We start from the raw sequence: 24140 nt of genomic DNA on the forward strand, positions 1-24140 counted from the left end.
TACCCATTACAGTAGATTTTTCATTTGTGAATAAAGGAAAGAACAGTTTAAAAGAAAAATGGCACAGTTTGAAAGGTACCATTTACCCACAAAGATTTTTAGAATAGTTTATAATTCAAAAAGATTCCATAATATTCATCTTTCATCCTCACTTCTAAAGAACAAGAAAATGGTCCAGAAAAAGAACTGACTAAAGACTACAGAAATAAATGACAGTACACTGATAGAGACCTAAATGTTGTATTGTAAGAAATACCTTTACTTTGACCCAGTTAACAAAGGAGCGCTCAATGCGATAAGAGGTCTTCACTTTCCCTTTTACATTAAGGGAATAAATATGGTCATGCTTAAAGGGAAAAAAAGATTGGGGCAGGGGAAGAAGACATTTAAATGTTTGAGAAAAATGTGGAGGTGACAATTCAAGTAGAAACGCAGGCTTGGTTTGCTATTATATAATGGTTGTTTTGTTATTGCTTATATAAGCAATATATAAGAGAAAGTAGTTTTTTAAAATCTAGTAAAAACTGGTAGAAGTTTTTGGCAATTTTTGTTATTAGGCAATGCTTCCATATTAGAAAAAATACGTTCCTCTTATAGTTCTAAAGTAATAATCACAATTTAATAATCATTTCATATGACAGACTTATATTGCATTTCATCTTAGTGGAATATAATCCGCAAGTAGTATAAAATGGGATTTATATATATCTTGGCAGGAAATAAAGGTGATATAATAATCACTCTTACTGATCTCCACTTTTAAAAATGAATTTTAAAGAAACACATTTCTATCAAACTTAAGAGGACTCCATAATCCAAAAAAATGTAATTTAACTCAAGTTTTTAACGAGTTATTAAAAGAAAATGTATAATATAAATTAAAATGCATTTTAACAAGTTCCAAATATACTTATTATTAAATATAAAGATGTTAGTGCTGGTACATAAGAAAATATTTACAACTAATAAAAAGGAGATTGTAGAATATACATGTTCTATGTATAAAAATAAGTAAAATATTTTATAGTCCAGACCAAGGGATCTTTTCTAAGCCAGGTTTTATCCATGCTACTCTATTACAATACCATTTCATTAACATTACTGGGACAGATACATGCATGGAAGAAATCTAACAATAATCTTGATTTAAAGCTCATACTGCCTTTTTAGGGCTTGTACGTCTTCTAAAGTAAAATGTTTATTTGGCCTGTCTGAGAGGTTATCAAAGAGCTGTTCAATTTGCTCCTTTTGGCCTTTGCTAATTAGTGTCAACATCATCTGAAAGAAAGAGAAAAACTATATTAGCATAAAAAATTTTCATTTTAAATTTATAGAAACCCTAAAAAAAAATATCAATGTTAATACGATATTTTGCCACTTACCTTAAACCTTTCTGCTTTACTCAGATATAAAAGATGCTGATACACCAGTGAGGGATTTTTATCAATAAGATTATTTTTCAGAGCCTGAATGAGGAGGAGGAATGTATCCCCTTCAAGTTTGTTACTCAACAACACTGGCAAATCTTTTGGTTCAGTGATGGCTAAAAGGTGTGCACAAGCTTCTTTATCTTTCCTACTACTGATGGCGTTTATAACCTGACCAAATTCATAGGCATTGTTAGGCTTGATGATTGACAGTTTTTCATAGTATTCTGGTGGCCCATTGCTTGTGTCCCCCTTCTCAGAAGCAAGGCAGTCAGTGGAGACCTCCTCTGAGGTCCTCTCAGGCTCTTCTTCATGGCCTTCATTCACCTTCATGAGGAAAAAAATTATACTGTGACACAACAGCCACCACACACATCCCAAGTTACATTTATTAAAATGGGAACCAACTGAAAAACACAAGTAGGTTGTATTTTAGTCAAGTTCTAAGTGAAAAATGTGTAATTTGTAATAAGTCATAAAATCTACTTTTTTCAGGAAGAGAAGTTTTAAGATAAGTATCCATAGTTTTAAAAAATGTTTTGACATTGAAAATGTGACAAAATTTTTAAATAATTTTCCATGAATAAAGCTGCTGTATAAAAGACGACCTAGAACAACTTTATTTCTTTTTCATGATAAATTTTACATTTACTTATTTCTTTACATTTAACAGAGAAGTGAACTTCCATTTTTCAGTTCCCTAAAAATAGTTTTTTCTTCCCTTCTTAGGGGGAAAAAACTTCCTAGCTTCTCTCACATATTAGCCTCTTACTTTTAGTGGAAATGTAAGACGATAAATGGGATGATATAAGCATTCACAGGAGTTCACGAGCTGACATTCTTTACCAAAGGCAAAGCAAAAAGCCAGCACAAGACACTGAGTTATCTGAAATCACAAAGGCAGGTTTGATTCTTGGATTCCAAGATCTCTGATGAGGCCAGTCTCATTTCAGAGTGCTAAAAAGGTCTGAACCAATCTGGAAAATCTCTATGGGTTCTGGTTTGCAAGGCCACTGAAACTGGGTCAGTCCTGTCAGGATTCTCCAGGCCTACCCTGAAGAAAAGCTCAATGGCCATAGGCTCCCAGAGCAATCTGGAATGGGAGCAATACAAACCACAGGCCAGAAGGGGAGGTGGGGGGCAAAGAAAAAAAGAACCTCAGTAATGCAGACTCCCAATATTGCCCACGGACCCAAGTTGGGAAATAGAATGGCTGATTACCACAGCAAAGGAAAACTTTCGTCTTTAAAATTGGTTAAAATTTTTCATTGATTATCAGAAAAATAACACAAAATGAAAAAATGTTTAAAGAACTCAGAGGAATATGACCTTAGAATCCAATATAAGATCCTCAAGAGTAATTTCAAAGATAACCAATTACAAATACCTCTTGAATCTCAATTTTCCTTCTCTCCTTTTCTTTGCTGAATGACACTGTATTATCCTTAATAGTCAGGAATCTGGTCACCTCTTCCAGCTCTGCCTTTGCCTCAACAATACTTGAGTCTAACAGGATAACTTTATTGAGATCGTTTAAACTCTTCTGATAATTCTGAAAGTAGAAAGGCAGAGAAAGTAATTTCCATAAATAAAAGGAGAAGGGGCGCAGATCAGCCCAAGTGGGAGTGAGAACGCTCAGCTGAGTGGTGCAGTGTGTGTACAGTGGGTTCCCATTAGCACCACGATGATCGAGTGAGGCCCCTGCGGTAACTCTTAGGCTAAAATATTAGAACTCATAACACAGCGAACATCCCCTATAGAAGAAAGGGGACAGAATCTGGAGTTAGAAGACTCAAGTTCGATTCTGTTTCACCACAATCTTCACAGTCCCTAACACATGGTAGGCATCTGTTGTCTGCTAAATGAATGAAAGAAAGAATGAACATTCTCATATTTGCACCTACTAGCAGTGAAACTTGAACAAGATCCCATTTAACCTGAGCGTCAGTTTTCTCATCTTTAAAAAAATGATAAGAGCTTCTCTACTCTAGTTTTTACAAGGCTGTACCAAGTAATAAATGAATTAATAAAATCATATATGAGTGGTTTAAACCTATAAAAGGGTATACAAATGTTAGTTGTTACCATAATATCTTGTTCCATAAAACCCTTCAAAGTTGTATACTGTAATACCCTAGAGTCAACGTTCATTCTTCCATAGAGTCAGTCAGTACACCGGGGAGGTTGAGGGGGAAGAAAAGGAATCTAAGCTTAACAAAACACAGCACAGAACTGGTAGCAGAAACAGATGCCACAAAATCACAGTCTGTTGTGACGGGTCATATTCTAGAACTAAAGACTAGATCCAGGTTTTGATTAAACCAAAATTAATTCTGTGAGGAGGCGAAAAATTCCCAAGATGTGTAACCTCTCTAGGTATTCGTGACATTCAATGACAGCATGCACTGGAGGCTGAGGCACAGGTAAGCTAAGCTAGTGGTTATGTGACATTCCTGGGGGACTAGCTATAATGCCACATCCCTTCCCTCTCCACCCAGCAACACACAAGAGTAAGAATGATGTGTTTAAACCTTAAATCTGCTCTAATTTATAAAAAAAGGTAAATTATTTACAAACTATAGAACATTATGTATTATTAGTAACAAATCTCCACATACCACTGTGTCACAACAGCACAGCTGGAACCTGCTACAGAAAAACAAATGACAGTGTCTCCTATTCCAAGTGTCCCAGGCAGGGAACCACACTGAAAGGAAGTGAGGCAGCAGGGCAAGGTGGGGTAGTAGGAACAGCTAACTCTTACCCTTCTCAGTATTTTGCAAGTATTATTACTTTACTCTCAAATAGCACACTAAATACTACCTTTTATTGTCCCATTAAAGATAAGGAAACTGAGGCATAGAGAGAGAATCTTTGGGATGATCAAGGCAGCAATGACCAGAAGGCGAATGGTGATAAGAGTCGTGGAGCTCAAGTAAGAGGCCTGAAAATAGGAATTTGTGAGCTACAGCCTTGGAAATGGAAGTTCAACACAGGAGTTGATATGATTTTTTCATCCATTCAAGAAAAGTCTGTGCCTAAAGAGCAATCTGTGTGGTTGGAGGAGACCTAAGAAAACAGGAAATACACTTCAATGAATGTTAAAACAGAGGCAGGTAAGTGGGAAGAGAAGGCGGGACAGCAGGAAGGGCAGGGACAGCATCAAGCAGGAAGGCAGTGCAAGAGGAGGGGCCAGCCTGCTGGATCAGAGAGTGGTCAGGCAAGGTCCACTCACTTGACTGATGCCACTGGACACATCGCTGTACTGAGACCTGAACACACCATGCGAGAAGGACAGCGATGGCCCCCACCTTTGTGAAGGGAAACTGTAAGAAAACAAGTAAACAAATGAATGAGAGAGTGTGGACTGTCATTAATGCAATTAAGAAGACCAAGGGTTGAGATGGATACTAAGGAGGGGAAAGGAGTCTCCTTTTGATACAGATGTCAAACAACACAAGATGAAGAGAAACCAGCCATGCAGTGTGGAGGGAAGAGCAGAGCTTATACAAAGAGCAAAGGGGGCTTTGGAAAAAAGGAAGACATTAAAAGTTGCTGATGACCTTATCAGGCCTCAAAAAAAAAAAGACAAATATAATTACATGTGTTTGTGATAATGTTTACTATTAACAGATGTGCTTAAACTATAATAACAATTATTTTATAAGATATTATTCTTTGATATTTTTGGCCTTGTGGCATCCCTGGGTGGCTGTAAATTCCTTACGGCAGGCACATGTCTTATTCACCTCTTTGCTCCAAAAGCCTAGCACCTAAGTCGGACTCAATAAAAGGAACAAATTGTAAGTAAAAGCAAAATGTTCAGTTATCTTTCCTTGTAAAGAACAGCTGCACATTAAGGAAAGTCCTGTTATTTTTCAAAACTGGCACACAGAAAAACAAGATTAAAACCAGTTAGAAAACAAACAAAAGATCTAGGAAAGCAGACTGTTCAGCTGAGAGTTCCAGGCGGGCCCCTGCTCACCGCGAGCCCCTGTGCACTTCCTCCTGACAGAGGGAGCGGATCCGGGCGTGTGTTCTGACACACTGCATGAGCAGCTGTAGCCTTTGAAGATTCTGAAATTAAATTCACTTGGCACACAATTCAAACCACAGGATACATAAATCAAGCTGTAAGAAGCCAAACCAGAAAGACAAGCTGCCAGCCTCATAATCTAGTGGGATAGGATTACTCAAATTTGGGATGATTTTTCTGCATCATAATACAATGTCTAGAATTCATTCCAAGGAAGTATAAAATTCTGGTCTTTCATTATGTACACCTTCTGACTTTCAGTCAGGTAAACAAGTTCAAACAGTCAGGCAGCCAGTATAATGTCAACTGGCTCTAAGAGTCTGGCCATACATAAACTCGAGTCATGCACGTCTACCCTTCTGTATCCAAAACCATTAAGCTCAAAAAGTGTAAGTAAAGTTTGAAGAAACCTGTTTTAATTCATGGTGCCACACACCATCTAGGAAATCTTTACGTGAGGTTTACAAATGAGTGTGTTGCTAACCAATAAAAAGAGGCAGGGGCAGGTTGCACCAGCACTGTGAATACAGTGCAGCTGGGGAGCTCCCGGGTGGATGAACGCATTCACACACCAGGAGGGTGGTGCACTCTAGTTCTATGCAGACACAACTCCTGCACTCGAGCCCCTTCTGCACCTTGACCTATGACCCTCTTCATCTGACAATTCAACAAACTGGGACAGGAGAGAGGGAGGGTGGGCAGCAGCATGGCTCCACGGACCTGGGGATCATATCTCAGCATCTGTACAGGTGTGGCTCTACTGCAACCTCAGGAGATCTAGGATCTAGAAAAGCCTGATCACTCAATGCACACAGATCATACTCATTTAGATCCTACGCAAAAACATCACTGCCCTCTCCCAACAAAACCTAGGTTTTCCAAAATATATTTTTAGATATTTCCCTGCCAGTGATGGGCATCATTAAAAGAACTATCTCAAACTCGGTAAGGTCAAAAGCAAACTATCCCTCTCCCCACTCAAACCTCTCCCTCCTGTTCACCCTCCATTATCACACTTCACCACTCAGTTACCCAAACCACAAACCTGGGAGGTAGCCCCTTTGTTTCTTCCCCCACATATTTTACTGCTCAGTATGTCCTGTCAACTTTACCCTCAAACAACCTTCAATTAATCCCTCACCTTCTGTTATGGGCTGAATTGTGTCCCCCTGAAAATGCGTATGATGCACTCCTAACACATAGTATTTCAGAAGTAACCATGTTTGGAGCTAGTCTTTAAAGGGGTAATCAAGTCAAAATGTGGGTGGGCCCTATCCAATATGACTAGTGTCCTCATAAAAAGAGGATATTTGGACACACAAGTACAGAGGGAAGATGAAGTGAAGACACAGGGAGAAGACAGTCATCCTCAAGCCAAGGAGACGGGCCCAGAACACATTTCCTCACAGGCCTCAGAAGGAAGCTGCCAACACCTTAATTTCAGGCGTCTAGCCTTCAGAACCATGAGAAAATAAATTTCTGTTGTTTAAGCCCCCATGTGTGCTACTGCTACAGCAGTCCCAGCAAACTAATACACCTTCCCTCTTCCCTCTGTCACTACCTTCTTTCAGGCATCTGCTTCTCACCTTAGCGGCCTCTCACCAATCTCCCTACTCCACGCTGGACCTTCCTCTCTGATCCACCTTCTACATTGTTCCCAAATCTGATCCATCATGCCACCCTTTACCACCCTTTGTGGGCTCCCATCACCTTCAGGATCAAGCCTAGCCTCCACAGCATGGCCTCCCAGGCCATCTCTCTCTATCCCCATTGCCATCCACACCTGGCCTCCAGCTGTACCAGTTCATGAACAAGTCCATAAAAAATGTGCACAAGAATGTCATAGCAGCTTTATTCATAACAACCCCAAACTGGAAACACCTAAATGTCATTAATTGGTGAATATGTAAAACGAATTGTGGTATATTCATACAACTCAGCAATAAGAAGGAATAATTCCTGATATTCACACAATATGGATGAATCAGATGCTATGCTGAGCAAAAGAAGCCAAAGAGTAGAGTACATTCTATATGATGATATTTACGTTGATGTCAAAAAGAAGCAAAATTAATCTATAGTGACAGAAATTAGATGACTGATTGCCTGGGGCTGGGGTAGAAAGAGGGAGATTAAGGGCAATAGACATAGGGAACTTTCTGGAGAGATGAAAATGTTCTTTATCTTGATTGGGGTGGTGACTACATGGGCATATACATTATTCAATAGTTAATGACCAAATTAAGAAAACAATCCCATTCACAATTGCATCAAAAAGAATAAAACACCAGGCCGGCCCCATGGCCAAGTGGTTAAAGTTCCATGCACTTCACTTTGGTGGCTCACAGTTTGCAGGTTTGGATCCGGGGTGCAGACCTACTCCACTCATCAGCCATGCTGTGGTGGCAACCCACATACAAAGTAGAGGAAGACTGGCACAGATGTTAGCTCAGGGCTAGTCTTTCTCAAGCAAAAAAAAGGAGGCTTGGCAATGGATGTTAGCTCAGGCCAAATCTTCCTCACACACACACACACACACACACACACACAAAGAATAAAATACCTTGGATTAATTTAACCAAGGAGGTGAAAGATCTGTACACTGAAAGTTACAAGACACTGAAGAAAGAAACTGAAGAAGACATAAATGAATGGAAAGATGTTCCATGTTCACGGATGGGAAGAATTAACACCATTAAAACATCCATACTACCCAAAGCAATCTACAGATTCAATGCAATCCCTATCAAAATTTCAATGGTATTTTTCACAGAAATAGAACAAACAATCCTAAAATTGGTATGGAACCACAAAACACCCTGAATAGCCAAAGCAATCTTGAAAAAGAAGAACAAAGCTGGAGGCATCACACTTCATGATTTCAAACTACATTACAAAGCTACAGTAATCAAAATAGTACAGTACTGTTATAAAACAGATACACAGATCAATGAAACAGAATAGAGCCAAGAAATAAACCAACACATTTATGGTCATCTATTTTATGACAAAGAAGCCAAAAATTCTCAATGAGGGAAAGATAGTCTTTTCAATAAATGGTGTTGCGAAAACTGAACAGCCAAATGCAAAAGAATGAAACTGGACCACTATCTAACACCATATACAAAAATCAACTCAAAATCAATTAAAGACTTGAACAAAAGACTTGAAACCATATAACTTCTAGATGAAAACATAGGCAGTAAGCTCCTTGACCTTGGTCTTAGTGATGAATTTTTGCATTTGACACCAAAAGCAAAGGCAACAAAACCAAAAATAAACAAGTGTACATCAAACTAAAAATTTTCTGCACAGCAAAGGCAATCATCAAAAAAATGAAAAGGCAACCTGCTGAATGGAAGAAAATATTTTCAACTCATGTATCTGATAAGGGGTTACTATCCAAAATATGTAAAGAAGTCATACAACTCAATAGCAAAAAACACAAACAACCCAATTAAAAAATGGGCAGAGGAACTGAACAGACATTTTTCCAAAGAAGACAGACGGATGGCCAACAGATACATGAAAAGATGCTCAACATCACTAATCATCAGGGAAATGGAAATCAAAACCACAATGAGATACCACCACACCTGTTAGAACGGCTATCATCAAAAAGACAAAAGATAAGCGTTGGTGAGAATGTGGAGAAAAGGGAACTGTTGTGTACTGTTGGTGGGAATGTAAATTGGTGCAGCCAGTATGGAAAGCAATATGGAGATTCCTCAAAAAATTAAAACTAGAACTACCATATAATCCAGCAATTTCACTTCTGGGTATTTATCTGAAGGAAACAAAACCACTAACTCAAAAAGGTATATGCACCCTCATGTTTACTGAAGCATTATTTACAATAGTCAAGACATGGAAACAACCTAAGTGTCCACTGATGAATGAATGGACAAAGAAAATGTGGTCTACATATATACAATGGAATGTTATTCAGTCATAAACAAAGAAGGAAATCCTGCCATTTGTGACAACATGGATAGACCTTGAGGGTATTATGCTAAGTGAAATAAGTCAGACAGAGAAAGACAACTACCATATGATCTCACTTATATGTGGAATCTAAAAAATAAAAAACTAAACTCAGATACAGAGAACAGATGAGTGGTTGCCAGAGGTGAGGTGGGGGGTGCAAGATGGGGAAATGGGTCAAGGGGATTAAAAGGTACAAACTTCCAGTTATAAAATAAATAAGTCATGATGATGTAATGTACAGCATGGTGATTATAGTTAACAATACTGTACTGTATTACTTGAAAGTTGCTAAGAGTAGATCTTAAAAGTTCTCATCACAAGAAAAAAATTTGTTAACTATGTGTGGTGATAGATGTTAACTAGATATACTGTGGTGACCATTTTGCAATATATACTTATATCAAATCATTATGTTGTACACATGAAACTAATACAATGTTATATGTCAATTATATCTCAATAAAAAAAAATCTTTGAAGAGAAAAAACAGTCAATGACCTGCACACTTACAATGTGTGAGTTTCACTGTATTAGAACTTAATCAAATTGATTTTTTATGTGTGCATAAGGAAGACTAGTCCTGAGCTAACATCTGTTGCCAATCTTCCTCTTTTTTTGCTTGAGGAAGTTTGTCACTGAGCTAACATCTGTGCCAATCTTCCTCTATTTCGTATATGGGATGCTGCCCCAGCATGGCTTGATGAGCAGTGCATAGCTCCACGCCTTGGATCTGAATCCACAAACCCTGGCCCGCTGAAGTTGAGCGGCGCGAACTTAAACACTACACTACCACGCTGGCCCTCAAATTGATTTTTAAAAAATATCGTTTCAGGAAATGCCATTTCCCAGTATGTTCTGATTTTTCCTTGTGATGTTATTTTCTACAAAAGTAGAAACTCAAGTTTTCCACGCAGAAGAATTAGCATAAAGAAAAGTGCACTTATATGATACTTTCTTTGAAAATAATAGCGTAATTTTCTTAGAGAAGAATGTCATTCTATAGTCTCACACTGACCACCAGCCAGTTTAAGGACCAAATCACCATAAGCTTCCCAATCTCTGATATGTCTCTACCAACTTTCATTGGGTAACCCTGTTTTCCATTCTGATGCTTCCCCCCACACCATCCACAACCCCAGTCCTTTGCTGGAGGAATCCAGTGACACTGCTGGTGGCCTTCAATAACTAAGCAACACACCTTCCTGTCCCTTAAAGTGGGCCTATTTTAAATAACAACACTCCTGAGAAAATCAGGCAATCATCATTTTTGAGCTGAAAGGAATCTTAGAAATTATCTAGCTCCACATTATAGTTAGGGGAAATATAAGGCCTATTCCAAAGTTTAGGACTGATTAGTATGGAACTAGGATTAAATTCCAGGATAATCTCATTCCCATTCCATGATCCTCAGATTTTTTTTTTTTTTTTTTTTGAGGAAGATTAGCCCTAAGCTGGTATCTGCTGCCAATCCTCCTCTTTTTGCTGAGGAAGACTGGCCCTGAGCTAACATCTGTGCCCGTCTTCCTCTACTTTATATGTGGGATGCCTGCCACAGCATGGCTTGACAAGTGGAGCATAGGTCCACACCTGGGATCCAAACCAGCGAACCATGGGCTGCTGAAGCAGAATGTGCAAACTTAACCGCTGTGCCACGGGCTGGGCCCCCTATGATCCCAAGATTTATGTTCATGAAAACCACATGATTTGTTCAGAGCTGAAACTTACATATTAAAATGACCATTTCCTCACCTTGAGTCCTTTATGAGCAAGGGCTCGTCTATAGCACGCTTTCACATTCCTGTTGTCTATTTGGAGCGCCTGATCACAGTCCTGCTTTGCCTCTTCAAACTGGCCCAGCTTCAAGTAACAGAGAGCTCTGGTGTAATGTAATGGAACTCAGTATTACAAAAGGTAAGGACAACACATCTGAAAATCTAGACAGCTAATAAAAATCAGAATATAGCTCAACATGTGTTTTTATACCACACTTGTTCAGTTGAAACCTAACATTTTACAACGATTATGGGATTATGGCATTTTCTTGTAATACATGTAGTTATGGCACTGGGGATACAACCACAAACAAAATACAGTCCCAGCCCTCAAGGAGGCTGCAGTCTAGTAGAAGAGACAGACAAAACAAGCAACACAAGGGGCCAGCCCAGTGGCAAAGTGGTTAAGTTCACACACTCCACTTCGGTGGGCTGGGGTTCCCAGGTTCGGATCCCAGGTGCAGACCTAGCACTGCTCGTCAGGCCACACTGTGGCAGCGTCCCACATAAAACAGAGGAAGATTGGCACAGACGTTAGCTCAGCGACAATATTCCTCAAACACACAAAAAAGCAACACAATAAAATCTGTCCAGGATGCTCTAGGAGCACACAGCTGAGAATCTCATCAGATCTGGTGGGGCAGAGGTCGGAGGAGGAGACTTCTTGGAAGAAGTGACATTTAAGTTGAAGCTCAGAGTACGAAATGAGAATTATCCAACGGGAAGGCATTAAGCTGAGAGTTAAGATGTAGACAGGATGGGAGAGTGGAGGCCAAGGGAACAGCATGTACAAAGTCCTACAGTGAGAGAGAACACGGTACTCTTGATGGACTAAGAAAAGTGCTGGAGCACAGGGATGAGACTGGAAGAGTGGGCAGGTCAGATTGTGAAGGGCCTTGTAAATCATGGCAAGGAGGCCCAGCTTTATCCTGAGCATAAAGGAAGTCCTCTGCTGGGTCTTTGAACAGGGCCTGACATGTTCACATTTAAGAACGATCACTCTAGCTACAACTTGGAGATGAGACAGGAGGGAACAGACTGTGCAGGGACACCGTGGAGGGTGCTGCAGATATCCAGGAAAAATCGGTGGTGGCCCAGAGCAGGGGCTGACAGTGAAGGTGGAGAGAAAGGCTCACGCTGAAGAAGAACTCAGAAGGTAGGAGCTCAGAGCCTGCTGACGGACAGGGGAGGGAGGCAGCAGTCAGGGATGATAACCCATCGTGAGTGCAGAAGGGAGGGCTGTGCTCAGGTGTGGAGTTCAGAGACAGAAGTTTAAGGCATACAAGTGAAAGGTGGTAAATGGAGCCGGAGAGAGGATGAAATGGCCCAGAGAGCATACAGAGTAGAAAAGGGATCTACACCTTTAGCATCTGGCGAATACCAGGAAAAGAAAAGCCTGCAGAGGGAGAAGAGGAAACCCAGGCCAGTGAGCTGTTGGCACTGCAGCCAAGGTCGGGGGAGGGCTCCAGGGAGATCGGAGCGGACATTAATGCCCAATGCCACGGAGGCTGAACCAGAGAAGGGTGGAAAAACACCTGCTGGATTTAGTGACAAAATTTTTGGCAAAAAGGTTGCCCAAAGAAGAAAACATGTACAAAAACAAAGTGGTGAGAGGTTAAGTTAAAAAGACTTCATCTGAAACAGCTGGGAAAACTTGCGCTGTGAGTCCGTGCTCTTTAGGAACTGTACCTTACTCTTCCTTGCCACCCCAGACTCTACCCACTCCCTAAAAATCCCCAAATCACCACCTTCCAGATAACTGTCTTTTACCATAATGTGGTAAATGTGGTAATGTGAGCGGCACTCTAGAACAATCTGCCCTCCCCTACTGCACACTAAAAGATGCTGGTCCCGTCCCTCAACACTTCAAGAGAAAAAAGGCACTGAAAACTCTTGTTTGAAAGGCAACTGATTCCCGCTCCAACCACGGAGGACACTGCTCACGAGTGGCTGGCTGCAGTGGGGCCAGACGGCCGGCCGGGAAGTGTGAGAGCAGCACCAGCCAAGGCACGCCCGGCACTGGGCACATCAGACCCCGGCCCACCACACTCAGGTTTTCAACCTCTTCGGAACTCCTATGGCCGCTCTTTGAAAAACACTCACCTAGGACAATTTGCTATATAAATTCTCAGAACCCTAGAAAAGAACTTTGGCAATTAATTCATCTATATTTTTTAATCAAAAATATTAACATAAGAAATACATAGTTACAAAGAACTTGCCTGTTTGTATAAATGGCACATTCCTTGTTGTTAATCTTTAAACATGCACTGTATTTGCTAAGGGCATCTTCATAGTTTTTGTCCTTTACATATTGATTTCCTTCTTCTTTAAGAGTTTTAAACATTTTTTCATCTATGGGACCCAAAAAAGAAAAAAGAGGAAGTATTCATATAAGTAACTCTACAAAACCTTAAGTACATCTGTAAATAAACCTACTATTGCAAATTAATTTGACCATGCAGAGCCAAAGTCTAAATGGAACAAACCTTTGTACACAAATTAAAAAGATAAATTGGCTATAAGTAAAAAATGATTATATAATTATGACAATGTTTTTTCAAACTAGAAGATAAAATACAAGTCATGCTATCATTCTGGCATGCCTTCTTTTCTCTGCTGGAGATACAAATATCTACAGTGGTTTGGGTTAATAACTATTCCATGAAAGAAGAACAAACACACCTGTTAAAGCCTGAAGTAGACATCTGTACAGCACCCCAAATTTCCTTGGAGAATCACACCTCCTCCACTCTCAGTTCTTGTGGTGTAGGTAAAGCGAACCCCACTCTAGCCCTGCCATTTGGGGTATCTTTGTTATTAATCAGCACATTATATTCCCCTGGCCACAATAATCTAATTGTTCCTGGAGGGGCCTACAAGAGCCAATGTGCTACAATAAGATTTGGTGGCAGCTTCTGGTAAGGTAAGTCTTGCTCTTTCCCATGGAATATGAGGGTGACAAAAGGAGCTACTGCGTCACCCTGTGGTACAAGGGAAGAGTTCTAAGAATGGGGCCAACAGAGCAGGAGAGAAGCCAAGATGAAGAGTTAAGGAAGAATCTCTGATCCTGAATCCAGCCATCCCTGCAGCTACTCCACCCGTGGACTTTTCCAGAATAGAAACCAATAAACAACCTTTTTATTGTTTAAGCCACTAAGGGCTGGGTTTTCTGTTGCCATTCTATTACCATTACCTATCATCTTGCAGTTATCATGGCTGAGTCCCAGCTCGGGATCCATTTCCCCCTTCTTAAGGGTACCTCGATATTCATTCAGCCCATGTGTTCAGGCAAAGGTGACCCCACTGATCAGGGCATGGCACTTCTTCATCATGGAGATTGGCTCAGGAATGGGCACATGACCCATTAGAATAATGAGAATAAGTATCAACAGAATTCAAGGCAACAGAATAACAGGAGAACAAAGCTAGGGCTTCAGGGCAACATATTTCCTCATTCTTAACGCCACCAAAAGCTGTGATGTCTCCCTCTGGACATTGATAGGTGCAGATATGCAACTTGACACTGCTGTGCTTCTACTCTTTCTGGCCAGAGCTTGAGCTGATGAGCCGTGATTTCAGAGCCTGCCTGGGGCCTTGCAGTCACATGAGCCAAAACCATTCCTCACAGTTGAAGTCAACAGAATTTCTGTGACCTGTAATCAAAGTGTCCTAACACATACAAAGTGTTAAAATTTAAAGTTCTGAATCTATGCAATAACTTTACCCTACAGAGTAACTTGATATAAAATAAAAATCCATAACTTAAAATTTAAAATATACCTTTAAATTCTGCGATTTAAAAACCTTGATAGATGTACTGAATTTATAGTATAAACTTGAAAGGTAAACAATAACCTTATTTGTCCCTCTGCACAAATGGCATGAAACAGTAATTTCTAATCTTTTATTTCAAATCACAGAATATTTTTGCCTAATGTTTCATGTTTCAAAAGATCTCACACCAATAGGGCCAAATGACTCTCCCTATACATCCTGTTATATAGAAGCCCTAAACTAGAATATTACATAGGATTTTTTTCCCTCAATTTGCTGAAAAACTTTCCTCAAGCTTTTCTTCTCCCAATGTTTTTAAACCTTTGCTTTCCATTCTTACTAATAACTAGTATACAAAAATGAACAAAAAGAGCTGATTATACTTGTGCTTAGGATTTGCTATCATATATCTATAGTATGGTTAGTAGATACACTCTGTTAATAATAAATAACTACCCTTTATTGAGCAAATGCTTTGTGCCAGGCCCTATTAATAACAGACCCGAGAAAACTAGAGATCTCCATGATTTGCCTAGGACTGCTAAATCATCTAAAAGTGTTGGCAGATGTTCCCCGCATCTTTCTAGGCAATGCAGAGGATGAGGGTGCAACACTAGCCACTGGAATATCACGGCTCAGGAACCTCAGGGTGCCAGCAAGATGAAGCTCAATCTAGGGACACACATGGAGTTCTCAAACAGGCAGGAGAAATGGGGCCTCAGCTGCCTTTAAAGCAGAAAGCAAGAGTGAAGTCACATTTACTAAATACTCTGCATGAAGTAAGGAGGGAGGCACTGTGGGAACGCAGATCTGTTAACAACCATGACATAAGATGGAAGGAAGTACCTGCTAGGTATTTATGTTGTAGAGTTTTAGTTTGTTTTATTATTTCAAACACATCAATATTACTTCGCTAGCCTTGCCACAGACATGGTGTAGTAGAGAACTATATGCTACTTAATTCTTTTTCTTCTTAATAGTAATGCTAATTTAACCTTTATTAAGGGGCTACTATAAGCTTACACAGTCAGCACATGTGCTAATATTTTATGTGTATGTCTCTATCTGTTCCTCAGAACAACTCCATGAGACAGTTGTTCATACTTCCCCCTTTCGCATACACTAGGACACTGGAGGTGGGAGGCAACTTTTCCGACTCTGTCGTTAGAAAGAGGAAGGACAAGGTCTTAACTTAAACCCAGGCCTGATACTTGAGTTTATGCTCTTATCCTTCTGCTAAATAGCCACACGGCTCAAGATAACCCTCAGAAGAAATGAGTGTAGGCTTCCTCTACCTGCGACACATGGTTGGTGATGGTTGCTGGAGTCTCCCTCTTGGTCTGGGGATGTCTCTGCGGCAGGCCGCCAAGCTCGCAATTGCGCAGAAGCGGGCACAGCAGGAATGGGTGACAGCTTCTCCCGCCAGCTTGGTCCGTCCAGATCTATTAAAATTCTTGTTATTCTAAAAAGAAAATGAGTTTTCACTTATTGATCATGCAGTTTACCCTTTTATAATATGAAGGTCACATCAAGAGTAAGACTTAGGGGGCTGGCTCAGTGGTGTAGTGGTTAAGTTCATGCGCTACGCTTTGGTGGCCTGAGGTTCGTGGCTTTGGATGCTGGGTGTGGACCTACACACCACTCATCAGGCATGCTGTGGCGTGACCCACATACAAAGTAGAGGAAGACTGGCACAGATTTTAGCTCAGGGACAATCCTCCTCAAGCAAAAAGAGGAAGATTGACAACACACGTTAGCTCAGGACCAATCTTCCTCACAAAAAAAAAAGAGGAAGACTTAAAAATGCTCAGCCTTTGTGTATTTCCCTGAAGAATACACAATCTTGGGCTATTTGCTGTCCACATAAACTGTCTTCAAACAAACTTTTAAAAGTTAGCAAAAACTATGTAACTTTAGATCCTTTCTGTATCAAAGCAAAAAATTAGGACATTTGGTTTAAAAAACATTTTTAATGTATATGCAATAAATTTTTGTGGGTGTGTGAGGAAGATTGACCCTGAGCTAACATCTGTTGCCAATCTCCCTCTCTGCACTTGAGGAAGGCTATTGCTTAGCTAACATCTGTGCTAATCTTCTTCTATTTTGTTGTAGGATGTTGCCACAGCACGGCATGAGGACTGGTGTGTAGGTCCGCATCCCAGATCCGCAATCATGAACCCTAGGCTGCTGAAGAGGAACATTCAAACTTCACCACCACAGCACTGGCCCTGCAATAAAATTTTAATTTTTGAAAAAGAGAAATATAAAACTAAAATTTAGGAGGCCTAGAGGAAATGTCCCACACAACATTTCATACAGTTACTAAAGTGATAATGTACTACTCTTGAGAATCATCAGAAGTACTTTAGAATTTCTATGTCCAAACCGTACACTAAAGACAGGTGTACATGACGAGCTGCTAACTGATGAGGGCCTAGCTTTCACATGGAATACTGCGTTTTCTTCAAACACTTACATGTAGTTAAGATACTGCTACCTTGTGTGTTTTTTCATCTCTAAAATTCCACTTATTTGTTTTCATATGCATACAGATGAAGGAACAGGATACTGCGTCTACTACGAGGGCTCCTGCATCTATGATATTTACTAACGGCCGTCATAACATTCACATTAAGGCCCCCGATTATGACTTTCTCACCATTTTAAACATACAAAAATGTCATACTTAGATTTAAAACCAAAATTGAATTACGTCTTTGGGATGAATCCAGTTTAAAAAGGATGATCCCCAAGACGAGAAGGTTTACTGTAATTAGTAGAATTCATTCGAGTTAGTTAACTCAGTAGTACTTTTTGTGTGAAAATTTTTATATTCATATAGAGTCAAATATAATACACATACTTTCCCTACAGTGTCTTAAACTGAAATTTCAATAGTGATCTTTAGTTATGATAACCAAATCTCACATATTTTAGTATAAAAAATAAATTTGAAAAATAATGTACGACCACCCACAACTGTAGAAGAAAAGAAGCTTTAGAAAAAAGAATTTTCAAGCAAAACTTGTATTACCAGCAGAGAGGAAGGAAGAAGCAGCTGAAAAGAGATGATGTGTTGCCAGGGAGTAAATAAGTATATGCAGGGAAACTTAACATATAAGATTCCTGGAGAGGAAGAGAGGAATATGGTTAATGGAAGACAGAAACAAAATAAGCACAGAGGTTTACGTTAAAGAAAAAAAAGCTGCTGTTTCTTAGATAGAAAAGCAAGAATAAATATGGGATTCATGAAAAAGAATAGTGAAATTTCAAAAATGGATGTTTTATGTAAAAATATGTATGGCAAAACCAGACAAAACCTCCTCATCTTCTTATAAAACAATACATCAGCAAGAACCATTCAATTAAAAAAAGAATGAGTCTTAAAAGTCAATTTGCATAAAAGAAGCTTCTTGGGTACACTATAAAAAGTATAATACAATCCTCAAAAAGCTAAACATAGAATTAGCATATGACCCAGCAATTCCACCCCTAGGTATACACCAAAAGGAAGTGAAAACAGGTGTGCAAACAAAAACCTGTACAGGAATGTTCACAGCAGGACTATTCACAATAGCCAAAGGAGGAAATGACCCAAATGTCTATCAATAGATGAATGGATAAACAAAATGTGGTGCATCCAGACAGAGGAATATTATTCAGCCACAAAGAGAAATGAAGCACTCACACGCTACACCATGGGTGAACCTTGAACACATTAGGCTAAGTCAAAGAAGCCAAACACAAACTGTCCATACTCTATGATCCATTTATATAAACCACCCAGAACAGGTAAATCACAGACAGAAAGCAGATCAGCAGTTGCCAGGAGCTGGAAGAAGGGAGAATGAGCAGGGACTGCTTAACGGGCACAGAATTTCCTTCGGAAGTGATGAAATGTTTTGGAACTAGCTAGAGGTGGTGGTTGCACAATATTGTGACTGTACTAAGGCCATTAAATTGTACACTCTTAAAATAGTTACTTTTATGTTATGTGAATTTTACTTCAATTTTTTAAAAAAAGTATAAGTGCAGAGGGTTCAGAAATGTTAGTAATATTTCTCCCTTCAGACCACTCAAGTTTATCACTATGAACTAGATGTCCTAAAATATTTTTACAACAGGCCCCTCTTCTCTGTCAGACAGTTCAGGGGTTTTCACGAGAACCCCCAACTCTGTGAGAAGATCCTACTTTCCCCAGCTATCTCAGAGACTACCAGACAGAGGGGCAAATTAAAAGCAGAGCCCCAAAGCCCAGGAGTGAACTTTGCTCTCTCTGCCGGAGAATGCATTCATCTAACACATTCTTACTAAGATTATCTATTGTACAGGTACCACGACCACAAAAATGGATAAAACACAATTCCTGACCTCAAGGAACTCCTAGTAGAATGAGAGAAAAGGGATTTTACAAAAAGAGGGAAGGAGAATTTACAAACAATATGGCGGCTGGGTAATAAAGGAAGGCACAGTGTTCTGGGGGCATGTATGGTCCGGGGAGATGGTGGATTAGGGAAAGTCGTTTCCTAGAGGAAGCAAGTCCTCTCCTAGAGGAGGAGAAGGAATTAACCAGACAAAAAGGGGGAAAGGGCCTTCAGGCACATATGAGGCAGCAGATGACAAGCAGCGAGGCGGCTATGCAGCACGACAGCTCTCAGGTGACACTGCCTGACCTTACAAGCTCAAGACGAAGGAGCCTGCAAACGTCCAAGGTTCGATCTAGTCCCACTCTAGATCTAATAACCAATATATATCTCTTCCTTCCAGTCAGGCTAGGGTCAGACAGGTTCTGTGTGACCAGAGTGGAAGCTCCAGGGAATGGCTGTCAGCTCCACGTACAGATCTTTCCAACAGTTTTCTCCCAAGCACAGTGGGACCACATGGGGAGGTAAGGCATGATTTAAAAAAAATGAATTAACACAAAACATGCCATTCTCATTTTCTACACTTTTGCTCAAGGTCTCCTCATGTTCTATCACTGCCTTTCAAAGACCACCTCAAGTGCTCTCTCTCCAACAACTGCAGCCCACGAGACAAAGGTGGCCTACTCTCTCTGTGCTCCCCTACCTTACTAACAAACTCTTACGCTTGGGGATAATCTGTCTCATGTTAAGTTTTTTTCCTAGCTATATTCTAGTTTGCTTAAAGACAGAGACTACGCCATTTTTTCCCTTGTTGTCTTTTTGGGGGAGTGGGGCATGGTACACTAGACCAACACAGGGTGCCGTGTCACACACAAATACTGAAAAAGTTATACTTTGGACAAATGGGATCAGAAAATATTATACATAACTAGAAATGTTATCCAACTAGTAATTCTCAAATTTCACCTGAAAGTAATTTATGAAGTCTGGAAACTCTTACCTTCCCACTCTCACTCAGGGGGTAAATAGGTCATAATATAAATTAGATCCACATTCTTTGCTATTTCACCATTATAAATTAATACTCATCCTAGATGAGTATCTTTTTAAGGGGCATATGACACAAATATCTAGCAGGCTCATCAAGACATCCATTCTCCTGAGAAGAAACAACAGATATGTTTCCAAAGACAGATGTGGAGCCAATGAACATGTGTAAATCCTGTAGGAGAAGAAGATTCAACAGGCAGTTTTCACTACATTTTTGGATCTTGTCCTAGAATTACTATTGATTTATGACATCTCTGAAAACACCTTCCTAACTCCACAGATATTTACAAATAGTAAAGTTAAATTCTGTGCATTTTGAGCAGCACAAAAGAGCTATACCCTGTGCTATAAAAAAAAAGAAAAGAAGAAGAACATTCACTAAACAGTAATAAATGGACCAGGAAACAAATATAAAAGTGCTAGAGGACAACTCAAAATGTATTACGGGATAGTCAGAAATTAAGTTAGAGAGAGAGAACCATTTGGTTTTGATGGAGTGAAAGAAGGCAATCATTCATTTAAAGTTAATAACTGAGAACACGTCTACACTTTGACATCCTTCCTGAAGGAGGGGAAGAAAAAACATCTAATTCGATTATAAAACAACCAGACCTCAGGTAACTGCCTCAGATTAGCTTACCTGTTAATACTGTCATTTGCTAGCTGGATTCCGCAGTCTATTTGCAACACTGTTTTATAATCCACATAAGCTTTCCGATACTGCTCTAAAGTTTCAAAGGCCATTGCTCGTCGAAGAAGAGGCTTGATAGAGAATGGATGAAGTTCCAGAGCCCTAAAGAAGACGAAAACATTACATGTCATTTGTTTTGAAAATTAGTCTTTAACTTATACTAACTGAATTTATACTATAGCACTGGACTCTCAAACGCACACATATCTGATATTTCATCTTGGGGACCTGGCAACACACCAGAAAGGCAAACCCAGAGTAGCAGAGCAATCAAATCTGCAGCTCCTTCCTTTCTTTTAAACTGGTACCAAAGCCCTCTGGCATTTACTATTCCCTCACTGAGCCAGAGCCCCTGGCAGCAGGCAGGGTGCCTCACCCTCCCCAATGCCCTAACGGAGCCCACCATGGCGCCAGGCGCAGAGCAGGCTTTCAAGAGATTCCTGTTATTGACAGATTAAAAGGAAAATTTTTATTTGCACCTATATATTTATATTTAACAGCCAGCCCGGATGGTCTAGTGGTTAAGATTCAGTGCTCTCACCTCAGTGGCCTGGGTTCGTTTGCCAGTCAGGGAACTACACCACCAGTCTGTTGGTTGTCATGCTCTGGTGGCTGCATGTTGCTGTGATGCTGAAAGCTATGCCACCAGTATAGCAAATACCAGCAGGGTCACCCAGAGTGGACAGGTTTCAGTGGAGCTTCCAGACTAAGACAGACTAGGAGGAAGGACCTGGCCACCCATTTCTGAAAAAAATTGGCGAGGAAAACTCTATGACTAGCAGCAGACATCCACCTGATACAGCACCGGAAGGTGAGAGGATGGTGCAAGAAGACCCGGCAGGGTTCCGCTCTGCTGTACACAGGGTCGCTAGGAGTTGGAATTGACCCAATGGCACTAGCAACAATGTATATAATAGAGCACTTTAGCACAGAACCATACAAACTTACGGCACATTTTGAAAATCAGCTCTCTAAAACTTAATACAGTTTATCATGGTTTACTTGCTGCCAAAGGTCTTCAAAAACAGACCACAGGGAATCAAGAAAGCACACAATGATTTCTTGTAAGTCATGAATTTTCATCTTGCACTGTTTTGTTTATGAAGTATTTCCAGCACCACTAGAGGTATTTCAAGGTTATCTTGGTTTTGTCTGAAGTAACTGTTTAAAGCTACTTCACTACTTAATGTTCTTCACTGTATTCTGAAATAAAGCACACAATCGGAAGATCATATTTATGAATGACAACTACTGTGTTTAGTTTTAACAAAATTAACTGAAACTGTAAAGAAGGACTCTGTGCAGAGATGCTATGAAGAGCCTACCTCTTTGTAAGCCACTAATGGATCTGCACCAGACTCTCCACCTTGGGGATCACAGGTTTGCTCTTCTGGTTAACTCAGCTGCAAGCAGTTTACATATCAGATATTTAACTTGCTTCAGGAAAAGCAAGAGGGAGGGCTGCTTTACCTTTTTTTCCAATAGTCTTAGAGATCTGCTATCTATTCGTGTCTACAGTGTGATCTGGCAAGGAGGAAGCTCTGACAGAACATTTGCTACGTGCTAGTCACTGCAGACTTTCTCATCTAATCTCACAATGAGCCTGCAAGGTAAATATTAATTTGTTCATTTTGCAGGTGAAGAAATGGAGAGATGCATGGAGCAATCTGCCCACGTCAGTTCTTTCTAATTTAAGCTTCAGGAAGGCAAGGACCTTGCCTACCCTGAGCACCACTACATTCCCAGTGCCTAGATCAACACTGGGGCCTCGAGAGGCCCTCAGCAAGCACCTCCCAAAGGAACATTCAGAGGTTCAGGCACGCTTTCTACCACAAACACACAAAAGACACTCCAAATTAGGGACCTCGGACTCCTTCACAATCCCCCACGTTTTACAGATACTCAACTGCACACGTGGGTGTGCTCCTGAAATCTGAAGTTGTTCTAGAAACGTTATTAAACCTAGTAAGCTTTGCCTTTCTAATAATAAAATAAGTAAAATAAAAATAACCAATTTTGCTCTGGCTAGGTGATAGGATTACGGGTAATTTTAATGGCCTCCTTTTTGCTGTAGTGGGTTTAAAATTTTTTCTATAATAGCTATGTGTTACTTTTGTACCAGTAAAGGTTATTTAAAAAATAAAATTAAAATCAAGTAAAAACAAACTCTAGAAAACAGATCTCTAGGCAAGAGGATCTATCACTTGTACCACTGCCTTCAATCTAGCTTAGTTTAATGCTTAGGGGATATTAACGACGTGAATAGAAATTAGAAATTAGAAATATACAAATAAGTCACAGCCACATGACTATCCCCATTTCACCAGACATCCAATGCCTAAGGCACTATTTATCCACTTAAGATAGACCTGAGGTAGGCATGGAATCTAAAACTGAGTGAGACGGTGTGTTTAATTTTTCGCATTCCCCAGCCTAGTATATGCAAGGCTTTTTCTCTTTAACCACAATCCTGAAAATGAATATGAGCTTATAAATGGAAATTCCACTAAGGAGAAAAAAAAAAGCATTCATTCATAAAAACAAGCAAACACACAGACCTTTTAAACCAGAACTTACAAAAGTTTGACTATTCAAGTTAACACAGTTAAGACCCGAGAGAGTCTTCTAATTCCACAATGTGAGAGAGCAGCAAAGATGAGCAAAAGCAGAGAATTACTAGGCAACGTTCATTAGTATCAAGTCTGTCAAAAGATCCTCAATAGAAAGTCACCGAAAGGTTTTTGCTGTGGTATACCTAACCCAAAAAGGTACTCTGACAGATGGGAAAACTGAAGATTCTTTGAGCTGAGAAACAATTACCAGAATAAGAAGCAATTTCTAGAATAACGGTTTTAAACTTTTGCTTGGGCATCATAACGCTGTTTCATGTTTCACCCAGAAGCCTAGAAACATGGAGACACTGTGGTAAGGACGGGGCAGGGCTGGGAGACCCTGAGCCCCTCAGACACTCTTTACACTCCCAGCAGCGATCTCCTGACACATCCCAGGAAAACACCTCAGAGGAGTGCCCCACCG

The 24140-nt window shown here is 40.1% G+C and overlaps 1 protein-coding gene across 2 annotated transcripts in view; it reads right to left on the reverse strand.

Annotated features, from left to right (window-relative positions):
* Positions 1-226: 226 nt before the first annotated feature.
* Positions 227-24140, reverse strand: part of SPAG1 (sperm associated antigen 1) — a 76590-nt gene continuing 52676 nt past the window's right edge. For both annotated transcript variants that reach the window (XM_046642372.1, XM_046642373.1), the window contains 7 exons: positions 21054-21206; positions 16295-16461; positions 13445-13577; positions 11200-11326; positions 2815-2979; positions 1383-1754; positions 227-1278 (listed from right to left, as the gene is read on the reverse strand). In XM_046642372.1, coding sequence (XP_046498328.1) covers positions 1147-1278; positions 1383-1754; positions 2815-2979; positions 11200-11326; positions 13445-13577; positions 16295-16461; positions 21054-21206 — 1249 coding nt within the window. In that variant the 3' untranslated portion in view covers positions 227-1146. The remainder of the gene's footprint in view (positions 1279-1382; positions 1755-2814; positions 2980-11199; positions 11327-13444; positions 13578-16294; positions 16462-21053; positions 21207-24140) is intronic.

The sequence above is a fragment of the Equus quagga genome, chromosome 16 (genome assembly GCF_021613505.1).
Source record: "Equus quagga isolate Etosha38 chromosome 16, UCLA_HA_Equagga_1.0, whole genome shotgun sequence".
In the NCBI taxonomy this organism is placed as follows: Eukaryota; Metazoa; Chordata; class Mammalia; order Perissodactyla; family Equidae; genus Equus; species Equus quagga.